Source organism: Olea europaea, unplaced genomic scaffold (genome assembly GCF_002742605.1).
Source record: "Olea europaea var. sylvestris unplaced genomic scaffold, O_europaea_v1 scaffold1200, whole genome shotgun sequence".
NCBI lineage: Eukaryota > Viridiplantae > Streptophyta > Magnoliopsida > Lamiales > Oleaceae > Olea > Olea europaea.
Window position 1 is genome coordinate 136,974 of NW_019229419.1, and position 15,697 is coordinate 152,670.

Genomic DNA, 15,697 nt, shown 5'->3' on the forward strand with positions numbered 1-15,697 from the left:
ATGGATTTTATCATGATGAATTTTTTTATCATTTAGGCATGGAACTTCCAAGTTCAAGCTGAACTGTCTCTTAGAGGACCTGTTGGGCAAGTTTATTCTATGGTTATGGACAACGATATGCTTTTTGCTGGAACGGAGGTGACTACTACTAGAGGTTTTCAGTGTTTTGCTATTTTTTAATTGTAATTTTGGATCTGTACAGAATTGCGATAACAGTAATCAGTGGTAGGGTAGTAGTTAAAGGTTGAGGAAGATTTGGGAAAAGGTTACTCCCTAAAGTTTTGCATCGTCTTGTTGAATATTAACTCTATTGTGGTTTCTCATTTTTATGTATCTTAATGGTTCCAGGAAGGTACCATATTAGTATGGAAATGTGATACTGAAACCAACATTCCAGAATTGACTGCACAGATGAAGGGACATACTGGTGCTGTGTGTTCACTTGTACTGGGAGCTAACAGCAGACTTTATTCGGGTTCGAGTGACAATACAATACGGGTATGCTCTCTTTCAGGAGAATTATTTTCACAACCTCTCACATTTGAACGTGTTTATAATCTCTCCAAGTCAGTAGATAGTAGAGATGAATCATCTAACTATGTTGGCAATTTACACGTCAACTTGTTGACCTATGCCATATATATATATATCAAAAACAGTTGGTCTGTTAGGTACGCGGTTGTCAGTAATGTTGACACAGTCAGGAGTCAGGACCATTGTTTGATCTGTCTAGTCAATTTTATTTGTCTTCCCTCAAGTTATATTTCGAGCACCTGTTTTCATAGTTGGAGTCTCTACAAGTTTTTCATCCTCTCCTTCCTCCTCCATTTGTTTTATTCCTTCTCTTTATATAGTCCAGTGTTTTGAATTCACAGAAGAATTTTGCTTACATATATGCTCTCTTTCCAGGTTTGGGACCTCCAAACGTTGCAGTGTACGCAGACATTAAATGGGCATGCCCGAGATGTAACGTCCGTTATTTGTTGGGACAGCTACTTGTTATCTGCTTCTCTGGACAACACATTAAAGGTTTGGCTGTTCACTACTTGGATCAGTAGTTAGATGTTGCTTTAGTTCTTGCTGGTTCTAATATATCCCTTTCTTATAGGTTTGGGCTGCAACTGACAGTGGGAACTTGGAAGTGATCTATGAGCACAAAGAAGAACATGTAAGTTAAAAATGGTTTTTATATGACTTCCTTGGAATGCATTATATGGTTTTAGACTCCTCACGCTTTCTAGAAATTTTACATCTTTCAGGGGGTGGTAGCTCTTTTCGGCATGACAGATGCTGAAGCTCACTCAATTCTTTTCTGCTCATATAATGACAATACTGTTCGTATATATGACTTGCCCTCGTTAGTATCATCAAACTACGATCATCTCTGTTGATATGATTCACCCATTTGTGCTGGTCTGTTGATGGTTTTAATTTTGGTTTTAGGTTTAATGAAAGGGGCAGAATATTTTCTGAACAGCAAGTCCAAGTGATTCAAATTGGCATTGGTGGTCTCTTTTTCACTGGTGATGCAGCAGGACAGCTCTCCGTCTGGAAATTGCTTGGAGTTCCATGTGCAATGGCATCTTGAGTCGATTTGATCTGAACTACTAGCTGAAACTATTGATTCGTATTTTTTATTGCTGGCATCCTCATACTGATGCAAGATGAGCCCTTTCTAGAAATATTCTCATATCTGATGTATTTTTGGTAGAAAAAGCTACTGTGTATTGTAATACACGTTAGGGCAGCGAATATCAGTTTCCAACGAGAAAGACTGTTGTTATCTTGTTTTGAGAGGGGCACTAATCCTTTAAATCTGGTACCAAGGGAATTCGTTGGCAATATGCCTACGCTGATTCAAATTCAGCTCGGCCCAATATAATGAGGCTACTATGAAATATTTACTCATGGGTGGGGATCTCACCCGAATCGCCCCATCTATCCTCCTGAGGAGAAGTTTGGCTTCAAACCGCCGCAGCCCGCCAATTAGTTAACCATAGACATTAAGAGAGGAAGACCCTTGTATATTGTCACTTGCTTCACAATGTTAAAAATCATTTTTTTTTAAATTTTTTTTTAATTCTTTTTTTTTTTTTTTCACATTTACGGGTTGGAGCAATGTTTCTTCCATGCTTTGTGTTGTGCTTCTCAATTTTATTTACATGATAGCTAAACAGCGTCTAATTTTCTTATTGACTCCATTTTGTGTCTATTCTTGAATAGTTGTGTATTCGATGTATATCTAGATAGCGAATTTGCTTAGGTTTCTCTATAGTTGGATGATTAGGTTATGTTCATGAGCTTTCAAGATGCTACAACAAATAGAAGTTCCATCATGTTATGTTACAGTGGATATTAATCTATATAAAATATTGTATTGCAGCAGCCTAACCAGGAAGAAAAGCACAACCGCAACCTGAAAGAGCTTTTCTTTAGTATACTATTATCTTTGGATTTTGATCCAAACTTGTTGCTCGAGACTTTAGTGGATCGAATATATTTCTCCATCTTTCTAACTTGTTCCTATGAAGTCAAGGTCGAAAAGATTGAAAAAACTCAGTTTACAACTGGAATCCCTACTTTTTTATCCAGTTCTTCCACCACTGCGTACCCTAGCTGTACTTATTAGTTATTAGGAGAACTTAGACAGTCTCTTGAGAATACAGAAAACAACTTTCAAAGATCGTTTTTCTTTTTGGAAAATATAAGAGTGAAGCATTCAACATATTGATATTGAAAAGAATTGAGAAAACAAAGAAAACTTGCAAGGAACGTAAGCATGGAAAACCTTCTAGACAATTTTGTGGAATTGATGGATAAAAATTGTCACTAACGCACAATGGAAACAAAAACTAACACAAAAAAGATTTGAATTAAAATTGTGATTTGGCAAATTGCGTGTTGACTATGGTGGGAGAAGGGGAATCAATTAGCTCAATAAAACCCATATTACAAATCTTTTCCATCCTCTTTCATTTTTCTCGGCATAAAACTAAAAAACTAAGTTATAGAATTTTGTTAATAACGCTACCTTTCTCCATCTACAACGATATTATTTGAAAGTTCGTGAAAGAGCAACATCTTCAATCTATTGTTTTACACAAAAAAATGTGCTTCAATTTGGTTCCCAATATTGAAATGACGTCTGCCTTCGTGCATATCTTGTCGAGAATATATTTTTTGACCCATAGCAAAGCAAATTATTGATAAGTATACAATTTTTCTTCCAAAAAATGTATAATATAAAAAGTTTAATAGTGGAATTTTGTAATTAGTGTTACCTTAATTTGATGATAGTCTACAATTGTATTATTAGACGGTGGAAGGCCATCATCTTCATTCTATTGTTTTGCACAATCATGTGCTTCGAATAGGTTAGCAAATATTGGAATCACATATCCCTTCCTAATGTAAATCTTGGTCAACAATATTCTAGAATGCCGTAAGAATATTACGTTGTTATATAGAGTTTTAGGGGGCTAATCCTAGAAAATTGGATAGGATGAATCTCCATCATCCATTAAGGAGGTGTAGCTATATAAAGTTGTGAGAGTTATTTGTAAAGCATCCAAGAAGATGTCTAAATAAAGAGAGCTAGAGAGATAACAAAGGTTTTTTTGATGTAACGAGTGTATATTTTCTCCATAAGGTTTGCCTTGTCATACTTGCCATCCCCTTTTTTGCTTTTGAATATTTTTTAGAGTATTTTCTACTGCATTATGAAAACTTCCAATTGATGATTTGACTTCACTAAAGGCACAAGTGACGGATCTAGGAGTTAAGTATTGCATAGGGAGACTAGAAAGATCAAGTCCAAGACTTAGAAGCCTTAACTCCTTGAGGTGTGTGGCACAATACTCGATAAGTTGTGGTAAATGCAGTCTTATAATACCAACTCGAGGGGGTTCCATCACAATTAAGTAAATTATAAAACGTCTAATTACTCTACATATATTCAATTACAAGAAGCATTATTAAGGGAATGTGAATTCCAGTAAATGGTTTACAGTTAGAAAATAGACGGGTTGTGGCAAACACGACTTAAGGAGCCTGAATTCGCGGGCTGTCTCTACGTGCATAGGACGTTAGAAGCCACAAATGGTGGTGGTGGTGGTAGTCTTTATGGATAGAGGAAACCGATGTTCTTTCTCTTTCTATTGATTTCGTGCTCGTCAGTACCCGTCCTTCCTAGTTTGTTGTTCACGAAAATATTTTTCAATTAAAACCACTGTAAGTATATGATTCGTTAACTAGTAATAAAGTGGATTTGAGTTTAAGTATCGTCCCAGAGAGATTGATTTAGTTAAATTTTAATTATCATGTCCTTAACCAAAATGATATTAATGTGTTGTGTTTGTTTGTGACAAAATTACAACTAAAATAATCCACTTATGCTATTATGAGTAAATTAACTAATTTAAATATAAATTATGTTAAATGCAAGTTGATTGCTCTAATGGATGACAAGCGCACTAGGATTCCGAATTCCCATGCAATAATCCTTTTAACCTTAATTTTATACTTTGACAACATGATTAAATTTTAAAGAATCAACGTTCCTGTTTTATTCAATAATCTCTCTCAAATAATGTCAAATCTACTCTTATATAAAACCTGACTATATTTTCATGATGGATGCAAACTTACAGGATTGCATGAATTTTTATGAATACTTAAAAATTTATATAGAGCATAACAGTATATTTCTATTCCCCATCGAAATATATGATAATTTACACCATGTCAAGTCTATTTTCCTTCTTTCAAATGTATAAAATAAGTCACCAAATTCATACAACTATGATGCAAAATAATTCTAGATAAACTATAGTCATGTAAACCATTTAATATCTAAAAATGTGTTTTCAATGTTAAATATGTAAAACTAAATATTAAAAACTCATATTACAAGGTTCATCATTCTCCTTGAACAAAGAAATCTAGCACAACATGTTATGAAAAAAGAAAATAAAAGAAGTATTGAAGAATTGACATCAATAAACTAAATCTTAAAGTGAATTTTCAAGTCTGAAATCGATCTTCATCTTTCTTGCATTCTTGTATGCTCCAAAATCTCTTAGAATGTGTCTTCCTTTATTTATGGACGGCCTTAGGTTTTAAAAGACGTCCTCCAATATTATTTCCCTAAGAGTTTGATTCAGATAAGGAAATCAGAAATTTTCTTTCAAAATATACTGATCATTTGATTACCCACAAGTGAACGAAATTGTGAACCAGTAATAAAATGGTATATAGAGTGTTGAATCCACGAGAACTATATGTTTGATCAAGTTAAAGCTAACACTACCCTTAATTGAAGAGCAAAATTAAGTTGTAACTAAAAACTATTAAATCTATCAACTAACTTAAAAGCAATGTAAATAAAACTTATCAAATTCGCCAGAAATATTACTAAGATGTAGAATTCCCCTTACCAATCCATTTTTAGTTCAACAATTTAAAATGACCATTTGAAATTATGTTTGTTGGTCAATGTTCCTATTTTAATTAAAAACTTGTCTTGATAGTTATCAAATTTATTTCCCTCATATGACCTTCTTATCTTTCGATGAAAAATGCGAACATGATAAATGTATTAAACGAGTTAGAACATCTTATAAAAATCATATGAAATATAAAGGCGTATCTCTATCCTTCATCGAAAATGTTTATTGTTATGTACTAATGATCTTATTATCCCTCTCGATGACAATAAATTCACAAACACTTCAATTAATGGCCGGTAAATTGAAAAGCAAACAAAACAATAATAAACATCCAAACAATTAAAAATTAATGTCAATTTAATTATTCAAACTACAAATATAAAAGGGTTCATCACATCCTAATAATCTAAAAAATTAGCCTACCGTGATATTGGAATTAAACAAATAAAGTTTGAACAACATCACCGAATAATTGACGGAACATGGCTAATTCACAAATTTAAGCTGCCGTCTTGTTCCAATTCTGCGTGTAAAATTCCTCCAGCCGTAATGGTTTACTCCAATTTCTCCTTAAAGCTGCTGTATATAATCTTGGCTTCCTTTTTCTCTTTGCATGTAGTTGTAATATAAATCTCAACAATAGGCAGCCCTTTTTGTTAATTCTTCCCAACAGCTGCCAATTCTTGTTCCTCCCCCTTGCCGACACCAATGTCCCAGCCTTTTTAATTTTCTCCCCATCTACCGAAATTTCTCTTTTCTGACGTGTGTATAATTTATTTCAGCAATAGGCAGCTTTCGTTTTTTTTTTTTTTGGGAAAATTGTAGTAGAAGCTCCAAACCTTGAAACACTAGCAGACTTTTTCCAAATATTTGATTTGTTGCCGTCATCCCTAACATTTCCAAACGTTGCATGTGAGGCCTTTTTGGACAGTTTTCATCTAAAATTTCATCAGTTGAACAAAAAAATAGGTAACTTTGCATTAAAATCAAAAATCAAAAAATAAAAGTGGTCTTCTTCTTCCCCAACCCACCCCCAATTCCAACTCAAACCAAAAATCCATCGGACCATCGCCGCCTCCATCTCTACAACCACCTGCTACCGCCCAGCGCAGACTGCACCGAATTCTCTACTTCCCAATTGGAACTCTTCTCCACATTCTCGGACTTCAAATGGATGGAAACTCAAGATCAAGGAACCCAATTCCCAATCACCATTGCAAAGCCCACACTCCTACCAATTGAACCCTCATCGGAAGTCGACTTACTCTCCTAAATCTTAATCCACCACTACAACACCTTTCACCACATGGAGTAGTCCCTTCAACTCAACAAAATATCCCTCATCCCTTCTTTGATTCAATGGACCCTTCTCCAGTTAAAACACCATTCGAAAGTTGCGCTTTTTTCAAATATTCACAATCCTACCACCATCATCCACCTCATCACAATCCCTTAAAAAGATGATAGTGGGCTGTTCTATTCTTTCTTTTCTGTTCTGTTCTTTCTTTCTTTCTTTCTTTCTTTTTTTTTTTTTTTTTTTTTTTTTTTGGGTTTTCCAATTGGGCAATTTTTATTGCCACATTCTTCATACATATTAGACTTTAACCAATTTGACTGTCTCTTCTGCCTCCTTCACTAAAAATTTTCAAGAAGTACAACTAGTGTTGAACCGAAATTTGGTTATGATTCAGCAAGTTAACAAGAATCACCAGTCGAAAAATCATTGGAAAATGGTGAAAATGTGGGTTTAATTACGGAAATACATTTCGATTTATTCGAATCTTTCAACTAATGTAATGTGTTTAATTGTAGCGGTGGCGGTGGTTCTAGGTGCGACTAAGGTAGGCAGATGATGGTTGGCTCTGGATGGGTGGGATTTCGGTTTAGCATTGGGGGTGGTTTTGGGTGGCATGGGGTAAGAGATGTTTCAGGTGTGGGTGAGAGGTGGGTGGGTTGGAGAAGAAGAAGACCTTTTTTATTTATTTATTTTGGATTTTAATGCAAAGCTACCATTTTGCCCTCTAAAAATTGTTAAAATGTGGTCAAAATAATTTTTTTTGTCAACTGACGAAATTTTGGATGAAAACTGTCCAAAAGGGCCTCACATGCAACATTTGGAAAGGTTAGGGATGACGTTGCAATAAATTAAAGGTTTGGAAAAAGTCTGCTAGTGTTTCAAAGGTTTGGAGCTTCTACTGCAATTTTCCATTTTTCCCCCCTAAATGTTGGTGCCCACTTTCCTTTGCTACCATGTTTTGTGTGTACGTATATCAATCTCACAGCAACCCTTTTGCTATGGAAAGAAAAAAAAAAAAAAAAAAAAAAAAAAAAAATAGGGTCCAGCCCCCTTTTCTCTTTTTTTGTGCCAATTGGGAGTCCAATTATAAATCACTCTCATTGCAAAATCCAATTTCAAAGCCCAATTAATATAATAATTCTTTCCAAGGCTTCATTTTTTTCCAAACATGCAATTTAGTCCTTCAATTTCTATTTAATTATGCACTCCATGTCCTCTTCCACTTTTAAAGTACGGAAGTTGATCCCTGAAATTGTCGATTTCATTCAATTTCATCATTCTTTCTTTCCAATTTCTTCAAACGAACTCGTTACTAAAAGCAAAAGAAAATTAGCCCAAGTTAAGTAAAAAGTAATAATTTGACAACATAAAAGTTTAATTAAATATGCACTTATCATATACTATGCTATTGCATAGTACATTTACTCGCACGACTATGCGATCGTATAGTATGAATAAAATCTCATTCTTTGCATATTGGTCCCCGAACTTCGTTTTCTCATTTTTGATCTCTTTTCTTACTTCTTCTTCTTCCAATACTTTATGTATTCGCTAAATTGGTCTTTGACTCATTCACATCTTCACATTTTTTTTCCCTTTCAGATCATCTTTTGGCTATTGTTCAATTTGGTTCTTGAACTTTGATTTTTTTTCCATTTTAGTTCCTTTTTGATTGTTTCTTTTGAATTTCATCATGTTCATCAATGTCATCTTACAAAACATAATTTGCATAAGATTAAGCCATATTTCAATATATTTACCAATAATTTGTCACAATACACACAAGAGGTAATTTTCATTCATACATTCAATAGGTGGGTTACAGAGTTTATATAGGAAAAAAAAACTCCTAATTTTGGATAATCACAAATTTGTAGCTAATTAATTGATTCTACACATAATTGCCTAATTCTATTCCCTTAAAATGATACAATTATATATGATTTATGTTTCCAGAAAAAGATTTCTAACAACTCACGCCAACACTCCCCCTCAAGTTGATGCATACAGGTCTCTGATGCCCAACTTGTCAAGTGAGTTGTGAAAGTCCTTACTTGAAACTGCCTTTGTGAGTATGTCTGCTAGTTGATCCTCGAACTTTACAAAAGGGAAACGAATTGTCTTTGCTACCAAGTTTTCCTTGATGAAGTGTCGATCTATTTCCACATGTTTTGTTCTATCATGTTGAACCGGGTCATGAGATATGGCAATGGCAACTTTGTTGTCACAGTATAGATCCATCTCAGTAATAGGAGCAAAGCCAAGTTCAGTGAGCAGTTTTCTGATCCAGAGGAGTTCACAAAGTCCTTTTGCCATTCCACGAAACTCCGCTTCAACACTCGATAATGATACCACTTTTTGCTTCTTACTTCTCCATGTAACGAGATTACCACCTACAAACATGAAGTAGCCTGAGATAGACCTCCTATCTGAAATGTTCCTCGCCCAATCTGCATCTGTATAGCCATCAACTTTCAAGTGATCATTCTTTGAAAACATCAGTCCCCTCCCTGGTGAGGACTTTAGATATCGAAGTATTCGAGTCACAGCGTCCATGTGGTCTTTGCTAGGGCTATGCATAAACTGGCTAACTACACTTACGGCATAGGCAATATCTGGACGAGTATGAGACAAGTATATAAGTTTGCCAACTAATTTTTGATATCTCCCTTTATCTGTTGGCAATTGATCTGAACACTCACTCAGCTTAAGGTTTTGAGTGATAGGAGTATATGCTGGTTTACATTCCAACATCCCCACCTCAGCCAGCAAGTCTAGCACATATTTTCTTTGGGATAGGAATATGCCTTGTCTTGATCTAACCACTTCAATTCCCAGGAAATACTTGAGGCCTCCCAAGTTCCTTATCTCGAACTCAGACGCCAGCTGTTTCTAAAATCTGGATATCTCTTCTTTATCATCCCCTGTGATAATCATGTCATCCACATACACTATCAATGCAGTTACTTTGCCTCCATTATGCTTAAGAAAGAGTGTATGGTCTGAGTCACTCTGTTTGAACCCATATTTCTTGATTGCCACACTAAATCATCCGAACCATGCTCGAGGTGACTGCTTCAAGCCATATAATGCTCGCTGCAATTTACACACGACATTTTGTGAAGACCCTGTATAGCCCAGAGGGAGGTCCATATAGACTTCTTCTTCAAGGTCGCCATGAAGAAATGCATTCTTCACATCAAGCTGATGTAGTGGCCAGTCAAGATTAGCAGGGAGGGACAATAGTATTCTAACAGTGTTTAGTTTAGCAACTGGTGAAAACGTCTCTTGGTAGTCTATCCCATATGTCTGTGTATACCCCTTCGCGACTAGCATTGCTTTGTACCGCTCAATAGATCTATCTGCCTTGTGTTTGATGGAAAATACCCATCTGCATCCTACTGTCTTCTTTCCTTCAGGTAATGGAACTAGTATCCACGTGTTATTCTTTACTAGTGCCTCCATCTCATCTTTTATTGCCTGAGTCCATTTGGAATCTGATAAGGCATCCTGAATTCCTGTTGGAACATGATTAGAAGAGAGAACATGTACAAAAGCTTTCAGTGGATCAGATAACTTCGTGGTGGACACATAGTTGGCAATTGGATATCTTGATCTTCGTTTTTCAATGTCTGGAGAGTATCTGTTTGGCGGTTTGCCTCGATTATACCTGAAAGGTAAATTATAGCCACCAGGAGTATCTAAATTGCTTATATGTGAATGAGTGCTTACCTCAGAGATATTCTCAGGAGATGGGCCTGCGGATACTGAAGAAAAAGGGGGCTCTGGTTCGGTGGAGTTTGGTTCAGCTTTTACAGTTGGTTTCGGATCTTGAGTCATATCATTCCTTAAGTCAATATCTATCGAAGCTGTCTCTATTTCAGTATTATTTGACCACTCAAATTTCGACCAATTCAACTCTTCATCCCCTTGTCTCTCCCTGAAGAGGAGAATTGGATGTTGGAGAAAAAAATGTGTCAGACTCCCAGAAGGTAACATCCATAATTACATAGGTCCGTTTGGAGGATGGATCATAGTACCGATAGCCCTTTTGATGTGTAGCATATCCCACAAAAAGACATCGGAGAGCACATGGGTCAAGTTTTGTCCGTTGATTCTTGTGAAGATGTACATAGGCCACACAACCAAATACTCGAGGAGAGAGCATTAGAGTTGGTGGTCGAGCAACATGGGATGATAGGACCTGGAGTGGAGTCTTAAAATTTAAGACTTTAGAGGGCATCCGATTGAGTAAGTATACAGCTGTGGACACTGCATCAGGCCAGTAACAGTTTGGAACATAGGTTCCATGAAGGAGAGCTCTTGCAGTTTCAAGAATATGTCGATTTTTCCGTTCAGCAACGTCGTTTTGTTGAGGGGTTTTAGGGCAAGACGTCTCATGAATGAGACCGTGTTGTTCAAAGTAAGTGCGAAACCGTTGGTTGATAAATTCACCACCATTATCAGAACGAAGAACTCTTAGTTTGGCAGAGAACTGAGTTTGAATCATGGCATGGAATGACTGAAATACTTTGAACACTTCATCTTTATTTTTTAGTAGATAGAGCCAGGTCATGCGAGTGCAGTCATCAATAAATGTAACAAACCAACGAACCCCAAACTTTGTAGCAATAGGTGAAGGGCCCCACACATCAGAATGTACTAGGGAAAAAGGAATACTACTTTTATTCATGCTTGATTGATAAGAAGTGCGTTGACTTTTCGCTAAAATGCAGGTATTACATTTAAAATCAGAAACTTCCTTATTCGAAAAAAGGCTAGGTAATAAATGCTTTAAATAACCGAATGATGGATGCCCAAGACGACGATGCCACATCCAAATCTGTCGTTCCTTCACATTACTCTGAACATGATGAGTGCGACCGACACTGAAATCCTCCATGTAGTATAACCCCTCTCTCTTAGTACCACGCCCAAGTATCTCCTTGGTGAGAATATCCTGAAGAAGACAAAAGGTTGGATAAATAAGTACCACGCAATTTAATTCAGCCGTCACTTGACTTACAAACAATAATTTATGTGAGAGTGATGGAACAAGTAAAGTGTGGGATAAATGTAGAGAGGGAGACAGAGATACAGAGCCAGCCCCGGTGACTAGGGAAATAACTCCATTTGCATTCGCAACCCTGTTGCGTCGAGGTGAGGTCCTTTGAATAAAATGTCTTTCATCATAAGTCATATGGTCAGTTGCCCCGGAGTCAAGTAACCATAAATTATTATTCTTGTCACTGGAGGATGTAACACAAGCTGAACTAAAATTACCTGGTTCTGATGAGGGGTCCGTATCCTGAAAATAATTATTTTCAAGAATCAAAGATAGTTGAGAGTCAGATGTTGCCACGGCCGCCTTGCCTATTCACTTATTGGTGCCCGTCCCATTTTTGTTCTTTTTTTCCTGCAACTCGTGCCACCAATCGGGGTATCCATTAAGTTTAAAGTAGTTTTCTCGTGCGTGCTTGTTATTTCCACAGTATGAACACTTAATTTCCTCATCCAAACCCTTTACCTTATTTGGCCCACTTTTATTTGGGCCTCTACCACTTTTATTTGGGTCTCCCTTTAAAGAATTTATTCCAGCAACAGCAAATGATCCCATCTTCACGCCTTTGGTTGCTAAGATCGCTCCAGGAAGACCATTGTCGGAGTCTGTAGAAACCATGGCTGCTTGTCGCAGTGCCTCACGACGGACGTACGCATACGCCTGCTCAACGGTAGGAAACAGGTCCATCTGCAAAACTCCACTACGGATGCTATCGAGACGTTCATCGAGCCCATCAAGGAAGGTGTAAACTCTGTCTTCCTGGGTCAAATTATTGAAGTGGCGGATGTCAGCGGCACACTTCATTGGATTTGGGCGACGGAAGTCAATTTCGCGCCACAACCCCTGCAGTTCAGTGTAATATTTCTCCACAGATCCGCCTGCTTGTCTTAGTCAACTCACCCTTCGTTGAAGATCATAGACTTGGGATTTATCATTCCCATCAAAGTATGTAGTGGCAATAGCATCCCAAACTTCCTTAACAGTGTGGAAACGAATGAAATTGCCAATCAGAACAGGGTCCAACGAATTGATAAGTCATCCCTTGACAATGGCATTCTCAGTTCGTCATTTTCGGAAGGAGGGATCAGTTGGTAGGGGTGGAGGTGTATCTCCATTAATGTAACCCAGTTTATCTTTCCCGGAAATATACATTTCCATAACCTGGGACCATGGGCCATAGTTTGTATCATTCAGTTTGATACCAATTTGGGGCGAATTTTCAGTGAGTGGGGCTGATATGTGTGTCTTGGTTAAGGCTTCAGAAATTTTGATGGAAATATCTGTAAGTATAGCATCAGAATTAGGTGAAGATTGGCTGGGATCGGTGATGAAGTTGGGGTCTTCCATGTGTTTGTGAAAATGTTCATAAGAACCGGGCTACAGGTAACTTGGAGAAGAGGAACCAGGACCGTGTGTCCTGCTCTAATACCATGTCACAATACACACAAGAGATAATTTTCATTCATACATTCAATAGGTGGGTTACAGAGTTTATATAGAAAAAAAACTCCTAATTTTGGATAATCACAAATTTGTAACTAATTAATTGATTCTACACATAATTGCCTAATTCTATTCCCTTAAAATGATACAATTATATATGATTTATATTTCCAGAAAAAGATTTCTAACAACTCACGCCAACATTATCCGTGTTTTGTAGCCTAAATAAGTGTGTAAAACTCATTTTTCATTTAAATAAAACTAGAAATATGTGATGCTTAAATAAGGGCACGAGAACAGAGAACAAAACTTAAGAAATCATTATTCTCTTCTTCCATGTCGTAGCTTATAGAAGAAGATGTCAACAGCAAAGACTATACAAGAGAAGGAGAAAAGCATTTAGGCACTGACGCCCGAAAATGCCTCTCTACGTGCAAATTTGAAAATCTAAAAGTAATTTGCAAGGCGAATCCTGTGAAAATAAATTACAGTATAACCAGCTTCTTTCACGAGAACAGTAGCAACATGCAGGTATGAAAAATATGTGATAGCATATCGAACAAGAGGCGAAAGGAGCGACGGACAAATAGGTCCACCCTGAATAGACTTTCATCACAGAAGATATAACTAGCTCTATCATCGTGAATGTCAAAGAGCAGAAAGTTTTACCAATTCTTCATAAAATACTCCTCCATATGAAGACTATGAAGATCGACCTGCGACATTATACGAATTAGATAATGATGAGCACCATTAAGAATGAAGAAAATAGAGAAAGCTCGCACGGAGAAACTCAAGAACAAAGGAAACGCAACAGTATTTGCTTTTCGGTGGGCCTGAAGATAAGGTGCATACAATTTCTCCAGCCCCTCGTCGATTATTGACGAAATACATCCATCCCCTAAGATTCAGAAGTCGAAGTTCTACGAAATCCATTTCACCAAAGATCATGATATGTAATGCTTCAAAGTACTCAAACTAGCAAGACTGCGAAGGCAGCAAGGAAACGTGAACAACTTTTTTGAAAGTCAGGTACTAAAGAGTGAGGTCGACGAGTGAGGCCAAGGTATCAAAACCATCACGTACATTAATCAATGTCTTAAATCCTCGACATCCATTAAGAAAATAAATACTATAATCAGAGGCCCTTACATCGGCATAAAAGCAATGAACGCACAAAAAAATTATGCGCGAGTAGCTAAAAAGCTCGCGTTGGAAAATTTTTGGATTCGAGGTAATTCTAAAATTGCATCTCTTCTAATTACTTTTAATGATAATGATGAACAGGGATTATATATCCCATTGTGATGCAATGGTAGAACGAGCAGTGATAGTTCACAATGGCCTAAACTGTACATTGGTAGATAATTATAGTTCTGTGGATATTTTGTTTGGAAGTGCTTTAGACCAGATGCAACTTAACCACTCTTAGGTGTCTATGGCTGAGCCCTTGTAGGGGTTTACTGGTGATAGTTTGATTCAAAGGTGACAAATTATTTTAACAATCAAATTGGGCGAAGAGCCAGCAATGCTCCAAGAATATATGGACTTCTTGATCATATACAAGAAGTCCGCTTATACGGAATCCTTGATAGTTTGAAAATCCTTGTGCTTGGTGAGTTGAAAAACTCTCCTGCCAGTAAGGGTAGTACTACAAGTACTAGGGAAATCATGAATATTAAAACAGTGAAATCAAAACCAGACCCGAAATAAGGTTGTAGTAATGAGAATTGTGAAGAACACATGAAGAAGATAAAAGGCAAATCTCTTTCTGCCTATAATGAAGGTTTGATCGAAGGTGAGTCTCTTTCCGCTGTGGTGGAATTTTGATCAACGGCGAGTCCATTTCTACCTACAACAAAGTCTTAACCAAAGGCTAGATTTTTTCTACCAAAGAAACACTGGGAGTTCTACCACACAAAAGTCAACTATAGAGGGTGAGTCCATTTTTGCCCATACAGAAATCTGATGTCATGATAATGAAAATAATATTGTAACTACGCACGATATATTTGTTTAGTGATGATCGATGACAATAGTCATGATAGTAATCCTTATGTACAATTTATCTACAAATGTTTACCCCGAAACCCTCCCACTCAAAAAGTAGTAGAAACTTCTATTCTTTTCACTTGCATGCATTTTTGTTCTTGTTCTGGTTTGGTTTGTATGTAAGAATGAACTGCATTATGCTTGTTACGTTTCCATTACTTCTTGGTGTATTTTGAGTGGTGCAGGGTGATTGTTTAAGACCAAAATCCCCTGACGAACATGTTGGTCTTAAAAGCCAATTGAGTATGCATCTATTAGAGGATAGTTAAGTGACATACAACCAAAATTGATGAGTTGCATAGTAAGATCGTCCTATGAGAAGATAAAAGAGATTGACAGGGTAGTGGAGCTCTAAATTTGATTATTTTTTGAATGTCGACCCAGCAAAGGCGATGA

General features: G+C 36.8%; 1 protein-coding gene across 5 annotated transcripts; it reads left to right on the forward strand.

Moving 5' to 3' along the window:
* Nucleotides 1-28: 28 nt before the first annotated feature.
* On the forward strand, nucleotides 29-2,212 carry LOC111374077 (zinc finger CCCH domain-containing protein 63-like). Of its 5 annotated transcripts, none has more exons than XM_022996701.1 (6): nucleotides 29-138; nucleotides 349-498; nucleotides 910-1,029; nucleotides 1,109-1,168; nucleotides 1,242-1,357; nucleotides 1,444-2,212. In XM_022996701.1, the coding sequence occupies exons 1-6, from the start codon at nucleotides 100-102 to the stop codon at nucleotides 1,586-1,588; spliced, it is 630 nt and encodes a 209-aa protein (XP_022852469.1). In that variant the 5' UTR covers nucleotides 29-99; the 3' UTR covers nucleotides 1,589-2,212. The 5 variants fall into 5 exon arrangements, with proteins under 5 accessions (XP_022852469.1, XP_022852470.1, XP_022852472.1 ...); XM_022996702.1 differs by having other exon boundaries at nucleotides 1,260-1,357; XM_022996704.1 differs by having other exon boundaries at nucleotides 1,242-1,334; nucleotides 1,444-1,578.
* The last annotated feature ends 13,485 nt before the right edge of the window (nucleotides 2,213-15,697 follow it).